This window comes from Sebastes fasciatus, chromosome 4, assembly GCF_043250625.1.
Source record: "Sebastes fasciatus isolate fSebFas1 chromosome 4, fSebFas1.pri, whole genome shotgun sequence".
Taxonomy (NCBI): domain Eukaryota; kingdom Metazoa; phylum Chordata; class Actinopteri; order Perciformes; family Sebastidae; genus Sebastes; species Sebastes fasciatus.
In genome coordinates, this window is record NC_133798.1 from 10,959,680 (window position 1) to 10,976,184 (window position 16,505).

At 38.7% G+C, this 16,505-nt stretch overlaps 1 protein-coding gene across 2 annotated transcripts; it reads right to left on the minus strand.

Moving 5' to 3' along the window:
* Positions 1–6,692: 6,692 nt before the first annotated feature.
* Positions 6,693–14,583, minus strand: e2f4 (E2F transcription factor 4). 2 transcript variants are annotated; one of them, XM_074631931.1, is made up of 11 exons: positions 14,192–14,583; positions 12,532–12,641; positions 11,983–12,144; positions 10,455–10,498; positions 10,288–10,352; positions 10,010–10,198; positions 9,628–9,715; positions 9,305–9,448; positions 8,150–8,197; positions 7,990–8,034; positions 6,693–7,802 (listed from the first exon to the last, which is right to left on the minus strand). In XM_074631931.1, the coding sequence occupies exons 1-11, from the start codon at positions 14,354–14,356 to the stop codon at positions 7,687–7,689; spliced, it is 1,176 nt and encodes a 391-aa protein (XP_074488032.1). In that variant the 5' UTR covers positions 14,357–14,583; the 3' UTR covers positions 6,693–7,686. The 2 variants fall into 2 exon arrangements, with proteins under 2 accessions (XP_074488032.1, XP_074488031.1); XM_074631930.1 differs by having other exon boundaries at positions 9,305–9,451.
* Positions 14,584–16,505: the final 1,922 nt, after the last annotated feature.

Below are 16,505 nucleotides of genomic sequence, written 5' to 3' on the forward strand. Positions count from 1 at the left end.
AGATGACGCTTTTCCGGTTATTACTTTCAAAATAAAAACCCATCCTGTCAAGCGTGTTTTTGAAAGCTTGGAAAATACCTTATAATAAAAATATTCCATGAGCAAGAAACTGTCACCATTTATTTATTTTAATGGCATTTAATTCCACTCATATGCTCCCATGTATTTCCAAAAAAACATAAAGTGTAGCCCCAAATTAATAGCAGTAATAATATATCAGGTGCTATTTTATACTATATACTATATTCTATAGAGGGATATAAACAGTACATACATACACATCATCCAGGGCAAAACAGGACATTATCACGCCAAAAGCAGAACTATGAATAATATGATATTGTACTTTAACAGTCTGACTAGTAACAACTCATCCTGAACTGCTACCCACCTGTCCCCTTCACAGAGAGAATGATTAGAGTTGAAACATTTCATTTAGAGTGATAGGCAGTATTTCATTTATGAAAAAACAGAAAGAACATTACTGAATAGGGTTCTTCTTTGGCAAATATACAAAAAAGAGCAAAAACAGGAGGGTTTTCCATGACATGGTGACTATATTCACTGAAAAATACATGCATGTTTTGTATTATTGTGTTTTATATATATACATATATATATATGTGTGTTTTTTTGTGTTTTTTGTGGGGGGTTTTAACTCTATTCTTTCTTTTTGTCATTATTATTATTGTTATTTCTTTTCTTGGTTTTGTTTCAGTTTTGAATGCTGAGGTTGTTTTCTCCAGTGTACTTGATGGGTTTGTCTGTAAGCTCATCTACTTAAAAGTTGGTTTATAGACTGTTGTAATTACGAACATCGAGCGATACAGCGCTTTTACTTTGAAAGAAAAAATATGTAAATTCCGGAAATGCTGTTTCTGCTTATGCTGAGCTTAGACCAATTTTTACTTTTACATTTCCAAGAAGTTGTTAGATGAACTAAATCAAAGTTCCGGGTCGGACAGTACTGGTTACAGCTGCCCCCTGCTGTCCCCTCTGTCTCCAAGAGTTTTGTCATTATGGTGTACACAAGTTTTCACTGCTACATCAACCAGATGGGCAGCTGGTTGTCCTACAGAGGCTCATTGGACCAACCTGGGACCCCCAGGGGTCCTTGAGCTAAAAAGGGGAATAATTTATTTTCCCTACAATTCCAGCCATCAGAAACACAATGACAGAATGTCGTGTGCAATATTACTTTCAATATCATGCACTATAGTACTTTTATTTTTTTTTTAAACAGCATTTATTTCTGATTTTTGTTAATACAACTCTGACAATCCACTGCACAAACATGTTTGGACTGATAGATATCCCCCCCACCCCCCACCCATGACAATACCCCGAGTGCACTAAAAAAAAAGTGTACAAAAATAAATATAAATAAATAAATAAGTATACACTAATATACAAATAAAAAAAATATTCATAGTAAAAAAAAAAATATTAAAAAAATGTTATAGATAAATAAATAAATAAATAAAATAAATAAATAAACATAAATAATGATACATTGTTAGAGTCAAGACAGTACACCCTACCATCTAGGGCACTAACATGCATAAAACAAGCACAGGAGTTAAGCCGAAGAGTTGAACACAAAGACAAATCAGGGGTCCTTCTAATGCTTCGTTTGAAATATTCCTGGTTGAATAAATACACACATATACTGTATCCATATATATATATATATGTATATATATATATATACACACACATACATCAAACTTTAATCAGCCACAAAGTTATCTGAGACTAAGAATTCAACACGACTAAGGAAAGGTTGCCAAATCAATGAAAACAATAGTACAACAATAACAATAGAACTTTTCTATTTTAGTTTATTTATTTTACTACATTTATCTTTACATTTATCCTTGTTATACACTTAATATTTATTACTCTGTTGTGTTTCTTATTCTTATGTTGTTGTCATTTTGGAGCTATCAGGCAAAGGAGTTTTATCTTACCTCTCTTATGCCTATGTTGATCATGAGTTTCATACACTTGCTGTAATAAAACATCTAAAAGCAAAAAAATACAGATGAGGGACCCTGAGACAAAATCGTATCTGGTCTGTGGTCTAATTGTATCTGTTTAGGGGTCCTTGACGTAAAAAAGGTTTGGGAGCCACTGGTGTAGAAGGTGTCAACCATGGACTACATTACCGCACTGCCACTAATTACAAAGATATTGCTGCACGTAAAGTGTCTCTCTTCTGTATATCTGCATTTATTTTTATTTTTGTATTAAAGCCTGTGCCTTTATCACAGAAATGTAACAGTCGGGAGTTAACAGGAAATGAGGGGAGAAAGAGATAGGGAATGCAACAAAAGTCCTGGCTGGACTCAAACTGGGGAAGTTGCAATTACATGGTGAGAGCACCTTAACCCCCAAGGCCATCAGGGCACCCCATATAAACCTATACTTTTCTATAATGTAGTATAATGTCCAATAATGTAACTTATATTTTGACATCATAAACATCAACTGTTTTTTGTGCATGTAATTAAGGTATTCCTCTTCCATCATAACCAGATGAGGCTTTAAAGGCCTATAACACCATACACTACAGATGATTTAGCCATATGTTTAAGGGATCACCCTAATCTCAGAATCTAATTACCCTCATGACCGTTCTTTTATTTATTTATTTTTCACAATTTGCCAATTGCCATTTCACAATTCTCAACTGAACTTACTGTATCAGAATACATACTATGATAGGAAACCCTCCGTGACACACACACCAACAATGTGGCACGTTACATAAAATTGGAAACCAGACAATACACAAAGAATACCAAAGTTTTTATTTTGCTTCATTTGATGCAACTACAGCTTAGCAATAGTGAGCCTGTTGAAAACAGTCTGTAGGATCGAGTCTCACACGCCGTCGCACACAGACACGATTCAACCCAGTACTGTTGACCTCCCTGGCTGCTCTATTGAAGAATTAGGCAAACTCACAACACTGTCCAAACACAATGACTTGCTACTGATCGGGAGCGGATGAGTAACAACCGATCAGTCCAGTGATGTAAAGTGCAACAATGAGACAGGATGATTTGATAAAGCAGAATTTGTGGATGAATTTCCAAAAAAACAAAGTGTAGCCCCAAATTAGTAGCAGTAATAATATATCAGGTATAAAAAAATAAATGCTATTCTATACAAGCGGTAGAGAGGGATATAAACAGTACATACATACACATCATCCAGGGCAAAACAGGACATTATCACACCAAAAGCAGAACTATGAATAATGATATTGTACTTTAACAGTCTGACTAGTTACAACTCATCCTGAACTGCTACCCACCTGTCCCCTTCACAGAGAGAATGATTAGAGTTGAAACATTTCATTTAGAGTGATAGGCAGTATTTCATTTATGAAAAAACAGAAAGAACATTACTGAATAGGGTTCTTCTTTGGCAAATATACAAAAAAGAGCAAAAACAGGAGGGTTTTCCATGACATGGTGACTATATTCACTGAAAAATACATGCATGTTTTGTATTATTGTGTTTTATATATATACATATATATATATGTGTGTTTTTTTGTGTTTTTTGTGGGGGGGTTTTTAACTCTATTCTTTCTTTTTGTCATTATTATTATTGTTATTTATTTTCTTGGTTTTGTTTCGGTTTTGAATGCTGAGGTTGTTTTCTCCAGTGTACTTGATGGGTTTGTCTGTAAGCTCATCTACTTAAAAGTTGGTTTATAGACTGTTGTAATTACGAACATCGAGCGATACAGCGCTTTTACTTTGAAAGAAAAAATATGTAAATTCCGGAAATGCTGTTTCTGCTTATGCTGAGCTTAGACCAATTTTTACTTTTACATTTCCAAGAAGTTGTTAGATGAACTAAATCAAAGTTCCGGGTCGGACAGTACTGGTTACAGCTGCCCCCTGCTGTCCCCTCTGTCTCCAAGAGTTTTGTCATTATGGTGTACACAAGTTTTCACTGCTACATCAACCAGATGGGCAGCTGGTTGTCCTACAGAGGCTCATTGGACCAACCTGGGACCCCCAGGGGTCCTTGAGCTAAAAAGGGGAATAATTTATTTTCCCTACAATTCCAGCCATCAGAAACACAATGACAGAATGTCGTGTGCAATATTACTTTCAATATCATGCACTATAGTACTTTTATTTTTTTTTTAAACAGCATTTATTTCTGATTTTTGTTAATACAACTCTGACAATCCACTGCACAAACATGTTTGGACTGATAGATATCCCCCCCACCCCCCACCCATGACAATACCCCGAGTGCACTAAAAAAAAAGTGTACAAAAATAAATATAAATAAATAAATAAGTATACACTAATATACAAATTAAAAAAATATTCATAGTAAAAAAAAAATATTAAAAAAATGTTATAGATAAATAAATAAATAAATAAAATAAATAAATAAACATAAATAATGATACATTGTTAGAGTCAAGACAGTACACCCTACCATCTAGGGCACTAACATGCATAAAACAAGCACAGGAGTTAAGCCGAAGAGTTGAACACAAAGACAAATCAGGGGTCCTTCTAATGCTTCGTTTGAAATATTCCTGGTTGAATAAATACACACATATACTGTATCCATATATATATATATATATGTATATATATATATATATACACACACATACATCAAACTTTAATCAGCCACAAAGTTATCTGAGACTAAGAATTCAACACGACTAAGGAAAGGTTGCCAAATCAATGAAAACAATAGTACAACAATAACAATAGAACTTTTCTATTTTAGTTTATTTATTTTACTACATTTATCTTTACATTTATCCTTGTTATACACTTAATATTTATTACTCTGTTGTGTTTCTTATTCTTATGTTGTTGTCATTTTGGAGCTATCAGGCAAAGGAGTTTTATCTTACCTCTCTTATGCCTATGTTGATCATGAGTTTCATACACTTGCTGTAATAAAACATCTAAAAGCAAAAAAATACAGATGAGGGACCCTGAGACAAAATCTTATCTGGTCTGTGGTCTAATTGTATCTGTTTAGGGGTCCTTGACGTAAAAAAGGTTTGGGAGCCACTGGTGTAGAAGGTGTCAACCATGGACTACATTACCGCACTGCCACTAATTACAAAGATATTGCTGCACGTAAAGTGTCTCTCTTCTGTATATCTGCATTTATTTTTATTTTTGTATTAAAGCCTGTGCCTTTATCACAGAAATGTAACAGTCGGGAGTTAACAGGAAATGAGGGGAGAAAGAGATAGGGAATGCAACAAAAGTCCTGGCTGGACTCAAACTGGGGAAGTTGCAATTACATGGTGAGAGCACCTTAACCCCCAAGGCCATCAGGGCACCCCATATAAACCTATACTTTTCTATAATGTAGTATAATGTCCAATAATGTAACTTATATTTTGACATCATAAACATCAACTGTTTTTTGTGCATGTAATTAAGGTATTCCTCTTCCATCATAACCAGATGAGGCTTTAAAGGCCTATAACACCATACACTACAGATGATTTAGCCATATGTTTAAGGGATCACCCTAATCTCAGAATCTAATTACCCTCATGACCGTTCTTTTATTTATTTATTTTTCACAATTTGCCAATTGCCATTTCACAATTCTCAACTGAACTTACTGTATCAGAATACATACTATGATAGGAAACCCTCCGTGACACACACACCAACAATGTGGCACGTTACATAAAATTGGAAACCAGACAATACACAAAGAATACCAAAGTTTTTATTTTGCTTCATTTGATGCAACTACAGCTTAGCAATAGTGAGCCTGTTGAAAACAGTCTGTAGGATCGAGTCTCACACGCCGTCGCACACAGACACGATTCAACCCAGTACTGTTGACCTCCCTGGCTGCTCTATTGAAGAATTAGGCAAACTCACAACACTGTCCAAACACAATGACTTGCTACTGATCGGGAGCGGATGAGTAACAACCGATCAGTCCAGTGATGTAAAGTGCAACAATGAGACAGGATGATTTGATAAAGCAGAATTTGTGGATGAATTTCCAAAAAAACAAAGTGTAGCCCCAAATTAGTAGCAGTAATAATATATCAGGTATAAAAAAATAAATGCTATTCTATACAAGCGGTAGAGAGGGATATAAACAGTACATACATACACATCATCCAGGGCAAAACAGGACATTATCACACCAAAAGCAGAACTATGAATAATGATATTGTACTTTAACAGTCTGACTAGTTACAACTCATCCTGAACTGCTACCCACCTGTCCCCTTCACAGAGAGAATGATTAGAGTTGAAACATTTCATTTAGAGTGATAGGCAGTATTTAATTTATGAAAAAACAGAAAGAACATTACTGAATAGGGATTCTTCTTTGCCAAATATACAAAAAAAAAAGCAAAAACAGGAGTGTTTTCCATGACTTGGTGACTATATTCACAGAAAAATACATACATGACTCTTTCCATACAAATGAACTAAAAGTACAACAGTATTCATATACATACATAATAAACGAAAGACAATTGCCACAGAAGAACTCATTGTGGAGAGGGTGGGTGGGGCAAAAAAAAAAAGCTATTCCTCTGATGTACTTCAGTTAAGTTATATATTAATCAGAGCAAATATTAAAAAAAAACCTGCAAGGTTGAAAAGTCCAGAGACAAAATGAAACTGAAAGCAAGTCTATCAAAGCAAGTAATCAAACCTCTCAGTGTAGAAGTGCCAGAGACACTTTATTTCATTTTAACAAGCACCTTGTTGACCTAAAAAGTGTTCATGTAAAAAGGTAGAACTCTAAAATCCCCTCCTCCCATACCCCTGCATTGTTTTGGTCCTCGGCTCTTTATGTCTCGAAGCTTATTGGCTTCAATAACTTTCACTTTCTCTAACTGGGTCACAAAAACACCACCATCACTGAAAGGTTTGATTAAGACAAATCCCCATGATTCAAAACAAAGCACTTCATACATTCAGTATGATTGAGTCTGTTTATTTGCCAACTATTGCTCTGCCTGTGTTACAAATGTAGTTCATTATTACACAAATAGTCTTGTGTGCTGGTAATACAAAATATATATATTCTCTATGTACATGACGACAGTGCATATTTAACCAGCTGTGTTTGGACTCGTTCAAGCCATGCGTGAGCAGCTGCCGGGTGACTAAAGCTGTGCTCTGCTAGTCTGCCATGACTCTTATAGGAAAAGGGTTTTTTACCCCCCTCCCTGGAGACATCTGACTCAAGTTAAAGAGAGCGTTCAATACAAAACTCAAGCACGCACACAGACGCACACACACACTCACGTAAAGTATGCCTAACTCACGTTCGCTCACAAGCACACGGGAAAGCTGATACACAAACTTTATCATACATAACAATCTAAAAATATAATTATTTTGTCATTTGTTTTGACTCCTTGGAAAAGCAGTAAGTAAAATGTTTTGTTCTCGCCTGCATTTCTTGATGCAGCTGTACATGGAGCTACTGTCTGAATGAGCTCAGCTTGAGCTGACCGTGTCAGTGCAGAGGTGTCCTTGAATGCTCATCAGATCATATTGGCTTTCCTGCACCTCTTCTCACCTTCACCGTCAGAGGGGGGCGGGGGGGCGACGACGACACTTGGGAGAAAATTAAGGTAGATTAGCATGTTTGGGAAACTGTTTCCCGCTCTGACAACGATCTCGGGGGTCAGAGGTTGAGAATGGGCACGTCAAAGAGGTCACAAAGGCCTTCTGTCTCATCCAGGTTGTATATGTAGTCGTGGTCGCTGGGTGGAGGGGACAGACGCAGGAGAGGCGAGAACACTGGAGAGGAAAAAACAGACAGAGAATGAGATGAGACACACAGGATGCAGAAAACGAGGCCATGAGTCCAAGAGCTGAAATGTATTAAAGAATCTCTTTGTTAAACAAAGTATACATAATCAATTCGCAATTTTTTTTCAAACTCTTTTACGGTAATTGTCATTTGTTTCTCTGTAAACAAACTCACCTTCTGATGACATCAAGTCCTCCAAAAGGTCTCCACTCATGATCTCTGCCGGAGATAGAGAAAAGAACTATCAGTCTGCAGGACACTGACAAAGTGGTACGCAACTATGGCAAAATCAGTGGTGGAAAATTTTTTTTTTATTTATGTAATACTCAAATACCTTTAGTTGGATCAAACATATCAGAGAGCTCTTTGGGAAAGTCCAGCACTAGAAGAAAACCACAGCATACATTTCAGCTATACAGTCAGTCACTATATTACCATTGCTTTGATGTCCTCAGGAGGACGAAAATGTCCGCATCCAAAAACAGCCATAACATTATATATTAATATTATATTAATTATTTTTGCAGATTGCAACCATCTGTGTATCCCTCCTCTCAATCCTCCCTTTTCAAGACTGCGGTAACGTGAGCCGCAGAGTGCAAAACCGTAGTAACGGCATTCGTCTCGCTCAGAGGTCATCCTTACCATAATTACACTACTTTAGGAGCAACAGAAGTCAGCCGGCGGCTGGAAGTACCACAGTTTTGCACTCTGCGGCTCACGTTACCTAATTTTCAAAAGCGTGTCGGCGAACTATGGTGGCCTTCAGGTAACGCAAAAGGCTCTCTCTAGAGCCAGTGTTTGGTTTGTCCGTTCTGGGCTACTGTACAAACATGGCGGTGCAACATGGCAGACTCCGTGAATAGGACCCACTCCCTATGTAGATATGAAGGGCTCATTCTAAGCTAACGGAAACACGAGTTTTAGTTTCAGGTGACTATACACTAATGAAAACATAGTTCTGAACATTATATTCCATTTCTGCAAATAAATCCCCAAAAATGTTACACACTGTTCCTTTAAATGTCAATTTGTTTACATAATGTCCCCATTGTTGTTTTTTATGAAAAATACACAAAAATTGAATTTTTCTGCATACTAAATGCTTTTTTCACAATTTGGGATATATCAATAATCAGCAACATTGATTTTCTTTCATTGCATCAAACACTGCAGTGCTCCATAATACAGAATAGAATGCATGACTTTATGCTGTAATGGCCGTGGCCTTCAATGGGGACATTTTTTGCCTAACGGGTCTGAGTGTCTGTATTTTGGCTACACTAGAAAAATGTCCTTAGTGAGGCACAAGTAAATATTGAAAAATATCCTTTTAGTATGTCTCAGTCCTGCATGGAAAGAGGCTGCTAAAGAGGTTTATAACCAATATGTCAAAGAGCTATGAACGTAAAAGTAAAATATTAGTCATCAATATTCATCTTTCCAAAGCTGAGAGGTTCAAAAGAGTTCAGCAACATGCAAAACTCACATTCAGAGGGATCCGACTTAATTGGTTCAAATACTGCAGAGGCAGAAGAGGACAGAGATCCATCCAACGAGGCAGAAGACTGTAGTTGTTGAGTAACTGCAGCAGGTGTTTCTGTTGTTGGGCTGAGTGGCGTGGTGCTCGTCACTTCTGAAACAAAACAAGTGTGAATAAAATAATGCTGGTTCTTGGCATCATATTAGCGTACATAACAAATGGTTCAGTGTAAAATACAAAGATAAAAAAAAGTGAAATGTAGATATTTTTGATAACGTAGGGACTAAAAGATTTGCCATATTTAAGCTCACAGGGCAACACATTGGTACCTGTCACTGAGGCTGTCTGGTTGGCTGCTGTAGCCGACGTTGTGGCAGGACCAGGTTTTGTTGATGTCACTGGAGCTGCTTTGGAGACCTGGAGGGTGGAAAGATGAAGGAAAGTTTTAACATTGCATAAAAGAGAAACTATAATTTTTACAGTGAAAAAAAGCAGAAGCGTTTGAGTGGTGATTAAGCATTTATGAACACTATTTCAAACACAACTGTCATCTCAATGAGGAAAACTATGACAAATATTGCCATCTTGGGAGCAAGGTCTTCTTGTATTCCTCTTTACTGTTTCAATATAGAAAGACATCTGAACATCCAACGTCTCTCACAGTACACCGATACATAAATAGAGCTAATTGCATAGAGAAAGCTGATGGACCTGGGAGGCAGCAGTGATCGGCTGAGAGGTAGGTGTTGGCGCTGGGAGGTTTTGAAGGATGTCATCTGGAGGAGGGACGGGCAAAACAACAGGAGAGGCACTGGACGGGTCCTTATTGACCAGCAAAACCTCGATGGGACCAGATGAACTCTTGAGACGGATCTGGTATTTCCTCTGTCCGTTGAGGACCTGGATAAGAACACATAAACCCAGTCTGAGACAAGAGACAAAACAGTAGCTGGACCTAAGGAGCGTAGAAAATGACGCACATAACTTACAGATTCTGGTATGGGGACTTCTAGCTGTGTGCCAATGGGAGCACGGATTGCTAGGAGGGTGTCACCTGAGGATGAAGGACAAGCAAGTGATGGAAACGGTGTGTGAGACTGTCAATGTGAGCGTCACAGAAAAACGTCTACAACGATTGAGCATTTGAAATAATTACCTTTGAAAGCTCCACAGAGGTCTTCATGTCTTATATATGCCATAGTATGAATGTGTTAAGGGTTCAATTCCACAATCATCTCAACAGTGCACCTGTGGACACAGGCATTACCCATGACTGACTGGCTGGGGAGACTTTAGCAAAAGCCATTTCATCTTCAGGATGATTATGGTTTACTGAATACTTCGATTTATTAATAGGGTACTCCACCACCATAGTATTGCACTTCCATTATACAGATATCCTGACTTTTAGTCTTTAGTACGAGTCAAGCTTCAAAAACAGAATCCTAGACTTCCAATTATGAAATTAAATGGTGTTGAGATTGGATATGTTTCATTGCGTCTGCTGTTGCTCTGTGCCACTGAGTCACATGCACATATCTAAATACTGACCATGAGTGATTTTCACAAAGCATTTAACGATACGTATATCAAAGTAATTCAGCATGGCATGTTTGCAATGTTTGGGATACAGCATAGTATCGAGATATTTTGCGTGGCAATATTGTATCGATACATGGACGTCAAGTATCAATCTTTTATTACATAAATTACTATCTTCTTAACATCCAACGCTACTCTGTCTTTCAGAGGTTGTAGCGGGCTCAGTCTTGAAGCTAGAGTGAAGATACTGGTATCATGTAAAACTAGAAAACATTTCATGTTAGCCTGACTGGAAGGATGCTGAATAACGCTAAAAAACTATGCAAAATTTTGGTGAGGCAAAACTGGCATGGCCATTTTCAAAGGGGCCCCTTGACCTCTGACCTCAAGATATGTGAATGAAAACTCTGAGAGGAATAGAGTGAAAACCGTATCTTAATAGATATAATAGATTTTGCCAAACTGCATAATTTGCAATTGAAAAAAGGTAATAAATCGCAATGCATCTCATGGCAATAGGCAGCGTATCGTAAAATGTTGAAAATTGCAATAAGATTGTATCTTGACTTCAGTATCGTGATAATATCATATCGTGGGGCCTCTGGTGATTCCCAGGCAGTCTGTCCTATACAGGAAAAAATCTGTCCATAGTCTCCGTCAGCTCCTACGGACTTCTGAGCAACATTTATGAGCCTACAAATTAATTAAATATTTTCCACAGACAGGTCAGAGTTACAGTACTACAGTTGTCGGCTGGGCCTTTTTTACAGAGGCAAAAGTTCTACTGATATAATCAGACATAAAGGGAAAATCCACCAATTTTCCACATCAACATCAGTTTACCGGTCATGAGGAGTACTACTTAACTTGTGAAAACAGCTCATTAATGTCTTCTGGGGCTCTGAAGACGCATTATCATGTCTGAGAAAATGACCCTCTTGATATCACAAAGGTTATCTTGGCTGGGCTTGGACAAGCACCAATGACGAACAAATTGTTTTAGGAAGAGTCATCGCTTCTGATTTGGAGCGCAACAGAATGAATTCATGGCTGATGAATCGGCAGTGACAATGGGAAGCATTTATGAAAAAACTACTTCCAGCTATAACATATACATAAACACACTGTGCAGTGAAGGATATGGGCTGTTGTTGGAGTCGTCTGTGACATTCTTGATGCTTTGTTGGACCCAGACTCTCTGCTGGTCCAGCTCATTTTCCCTGAGAGCCAGGTCATCCAACTCGGCCTTCAGATCAATTAGCTTATCGGCTATCTCTCTGGTGTTGCATCCTGGACCTACACCCCTGAAACACAAAAGACAAATACAGTACATGGTCATGTACAGTCAGCATGCAAATACAGCTTCACACACTCATCTGCTCATGAGTACATGTTGTTTTTCATTAACACCCTGTTTAATTATCGCTATACACCTACGTGGATTCATTCTCATTCACCGTCTCTTGGCTATTGATCAATCTGCCTAGTATTAGAGCATGGACATTACTGATAAATCAGACTACAGCTGCATTGACAGGGAACATCATTTATGACAGATGTTGTGATTAAAACACAGGTTGAAAAAATGTTTTCTTTATTGTTACATTTATTAATGACATATTTTTTTTCTCTCCAAAATTAAGGAAGAGTCTTTCCACCTTTGGGGAATACAAAATGAACTGTGTACTTACTTCCACTGGATGCTGTTCTTGGACTTCTTCTCAATCAGACCAATTCCCTCCAACACATTAGTGATATCATAGATGCGTCGTTTCTGCCGCACTGCTAAGGTGTCTGCAGCCTGAATCACAGGACAAAAAGCAATTAGAAATACTGTAAAGATTACTGGCGGCATCTCCTTTAGTAGGCTCATAGCTAAAACACAGACCACTGTATCTGTGCCAACAGGTTCAATACCCTGCAACCAACCATCGTAGGGTACGACAGTGTCTTTTCAACTTCCTTCCCAGCCCAACGTGTTTAACAAACTAATGATAACCATGTGGCTGGTGCTGATAAGTATAAGCTGTGTGGCGGCAATGTGGTCACAGACCCGCTGAATGACAGCTAATAAACCGTAAGGCTTTTAAATTTAACAAGTCAGTTGGTTTCATTATTGAAAAATGCAGTGTGTTTTTTATAGACGGGTGAGAAGGAAAAGAGAAAGAGTGAAAGACAAAGAACAGTAACCAAATCTGTCCAGCAAGTCACTGGGGTCAATGTGAAAAAGAAACTGTTTTTATTATACAAAGTAATGCTTGGCTGGTCAAGCTGCCATCTGGTTCACTGGTTTTGGTTGAGAAAAAAAAAACAGTTGCAAGCAGGCTAGCAGTGTTGTTTTGTGTGTTTCTATTTATATTCCAATATGAAGAGTGTATTAACATGTTTTGATGAAGTCTGGGCTTTAGGGTAACCCTCATTTTAGGTATTTCAGAACACCAACTAGTTCTTCAAGTAACTTCATTAACAGACACTCTGGCTGCTCAGCAAGTAGGATAGGAGAGTTTTGTGGGTGTGTTAATGTTAATATCTCAGCTCAGCTCATAAAAACACACTGCATTTTTGTTTACATTTCATTTATTACATCTACCCTACCTATTTTACAAGTGCAATTACCTCTGTTTACATTACATCATTTTTTATATTTTATACTTCTTGATAAACACTTCTGTTTATATTTATTTATTACATCTACTTTACCTGTTTTATTTGTTTTATAACTGTGTATATGTTTTATCGGCCTCGTTAAGTATTTGTTTTAAAGCACTGACCAGAAGTGGCAACTGTGAATCTCATTGTATTTAATACAATGACAATAAAGCTTTCTATTCATTATAAAGCATGGTGGCCTTGACTGTGTGGTGGAGAACACAGCTAACTTTAGCTAATGTGCATGTGATTAAAAAGCTAATGCATTGTTGCTAAATGTTTTTTGTGAACGTATTGGAAACTAACTGCATGTCGTTAAGTGACAAAGACAATCAGATAAAACTGGTCATGTGTGAAGCTGCAGCTAGCTAGCTTTAGTAGAGGAACCACAAAAGCTGACCCAGTTTTTAAACTTTGAATCTGCAGGGGGCAGAGTCTGAAAAGTTGACCTCTCAAAAGTTCAGTCTGCAACCTTTCACTTTGAGAAACACCATGACACAACATGTAAAGGTTTTAAAGTCTCTTTTGTTTATAAAAACTACAAAACAAGCCATAAAAGCACAGATGCAATCATTCAAACTAGCCTGTCACACTGAGCTAGGCTAGGCTAACAGGCATGCTAGTGAGAGTGCATGCAACCCAACGACCAAACATGACATGTGCTAGCTAACAACAAAGACTCTCTCTGGCTGTGATGCTCACCGCTTTCAGATCCAGCACTCCGTCCTTCGCCTCCTGCAGGAGAGTCACAAACTTGGTGGTGAGCAGTCCCAGGCTCTTCTCGTGTCTGCTGGGAGTCTGTGGTTGCAGTGAGTCTCCCACAGCAACCAGGTCTCCTCTGTTACTGGCGGACTCCAGCTCCATCATGGCTCAGAGACACACAGATACTTCCCCTCCTGCCTGCTGCCTCCACCGACCAAACACCAGCCAGAGAGACCAGGAAACAAGCACCACCTCTGTAGTCAGACTAACACAAGGCCGGGGAAATGTGTGAGTCAAATAACAGGTGTTTGATGAGCTATCCGGCCTGGTTTGCTTCCAAAGGACTCCACTACACCGAGCTGCGCTGAGTACGGTGGTTCAATGAGAGAGCCGTTGGCCACGCTAGGTATGACGGGACGGTTCAATCTAGTGGTGTGTTGTCACGAACGAGCCGGTTCAAAGAGCCGGCTCCTGTCCGAGAGCCGTTTTTTTTTTTTTTTTAATTAAAGGGACTATTTGTAACTTTCAGAAATGCTTGTTAACAGCGACACCTGTGGTCGTTAAGTCAACGAAAGTCAGCGTCGGGCTCGCGCTTGCTCGCTCTAAATATACCTGAACGAGCATCACTCAAAACAGTGAGGCGACACACGTCAGCTAAAAGCACAATATCACTCTATATTTCAGTTGCTTGGCAGTCATTTTAGCTGACCAGACGAAGGTCTCTCCATGAATCACTGCTGATCCTAGTGTTGGCTTTTCCTGCCTCCGCTTCAGCCCCGGCTCCGCAGCGAGTAACGTTACTGTCTCCAACCGCAGTCGGAGGGAACAGTGAAAACCCCGGCACCCGGTCGGAGGCGATAACGTAACTCGTTGCGGAGCCCCGTCACTTCACAAGACACGGAAAACCTCTGTTGGTCTGGAGGAGCTGCAGCATTTATTTCTGCACAAACATCCACTGTACATTCACTAGATATTCTCAGAGCTAAACTAACTCTTCTGCAGTGTGGAGTGAGCGGCGTTCACGTCTAGAGATGGAGCAAGCAGAGCGAGTACGCGCGCTGTCTGAGTGAAGGCAAGCAGGCAGAGGAGGAGAGTACAGCGGCCACACGCGAGCGCGCATATGAAAGTGCGCATGTGTCCCGACCCGGTACATTTATACGCTTAAAAAGTTACAAACAGTCCCTTTAATTCAAGGCAGAATGATAGGATGATCTTCTCCGCGCCAGGGGCACTCACCAATCAGGTGATGACAGACAAGGATCATACCATCAAGCAGGGAGGGGCGGGGGTGCGCGGCGCGTTGGCGGTCTACAGGTACAGAGCAGGAGGGAGAGGAGGAGAGAAAGAGAGGAGTGTGATGCGCGAATAGCAGACAAGATAAGTGACAGTTGGAAACGAAGCAGCATGTAAAATGATGGTATTCTGGAAATTATAAGGTGTAGTATAATTATATTGAATAATTTAAGTGATATATGTGAACAAATACTAATCATAGGTCAAAATAGCGCTAAATTTGGCTGAATTATAAAAAGCAGAAGTGGTAAAATGAAGAGCCGTTTGGGAGCCGAAAGAGCCGGCTCTTCTTGATGAGCTGGCCAAATGATCTGGCTCACTAAAAAGAGACGGAATTCCCATCACTAGTTCAATCGTCGCAGGGAGCGTCTGCAAATACTCACATCCATTCAAAAGCGTGTTACAAAAAAACAACGGTGTGTTTGTCAAAACTTGTAATGTAAATAAATACCTTCTAATCCACCGATTTATTATATCGTGGATAAATGTTAATGGACTGCAAGGATTATGGTGGTGGTATTTTCTTGTGAAAAATGTAAGGGTTATCCGGATGTATGTGGGAGTGATACTTTGTAGACGCTCCCTTACCTACTCAAACTTGAAAACACACGGACGGGCGTGTGAGCGTACACGCACACACACACACGCACACGGTCAAGAACATACTCACAGATATATCCAATAAAAAAAAAATAATAATAATAATATATATAACACATAGACCATTTGATCTATGTAATATAAGTGAGTACAAACCTTAAAAAAAAAAAGTTTAAATAAATGGCTGGTAGAGGAAGTGTTGAAGATAACCATATTAGAAAACAAACAACAAGCTTCCAACATCTATTTGCTTACTCAGGAACTACAACAGGAGCCTAATGGAATTTAACCTGTGCACACTCTTCATTTAATCCTCAAAGATTCAATTTAATTGATTTGGTAGACGTGGATCTAGTGAACTGAGATACTGACATAAATTACTTGGAATTAAAATTATGCTTTAGTTTATTCTGTCTTGAGT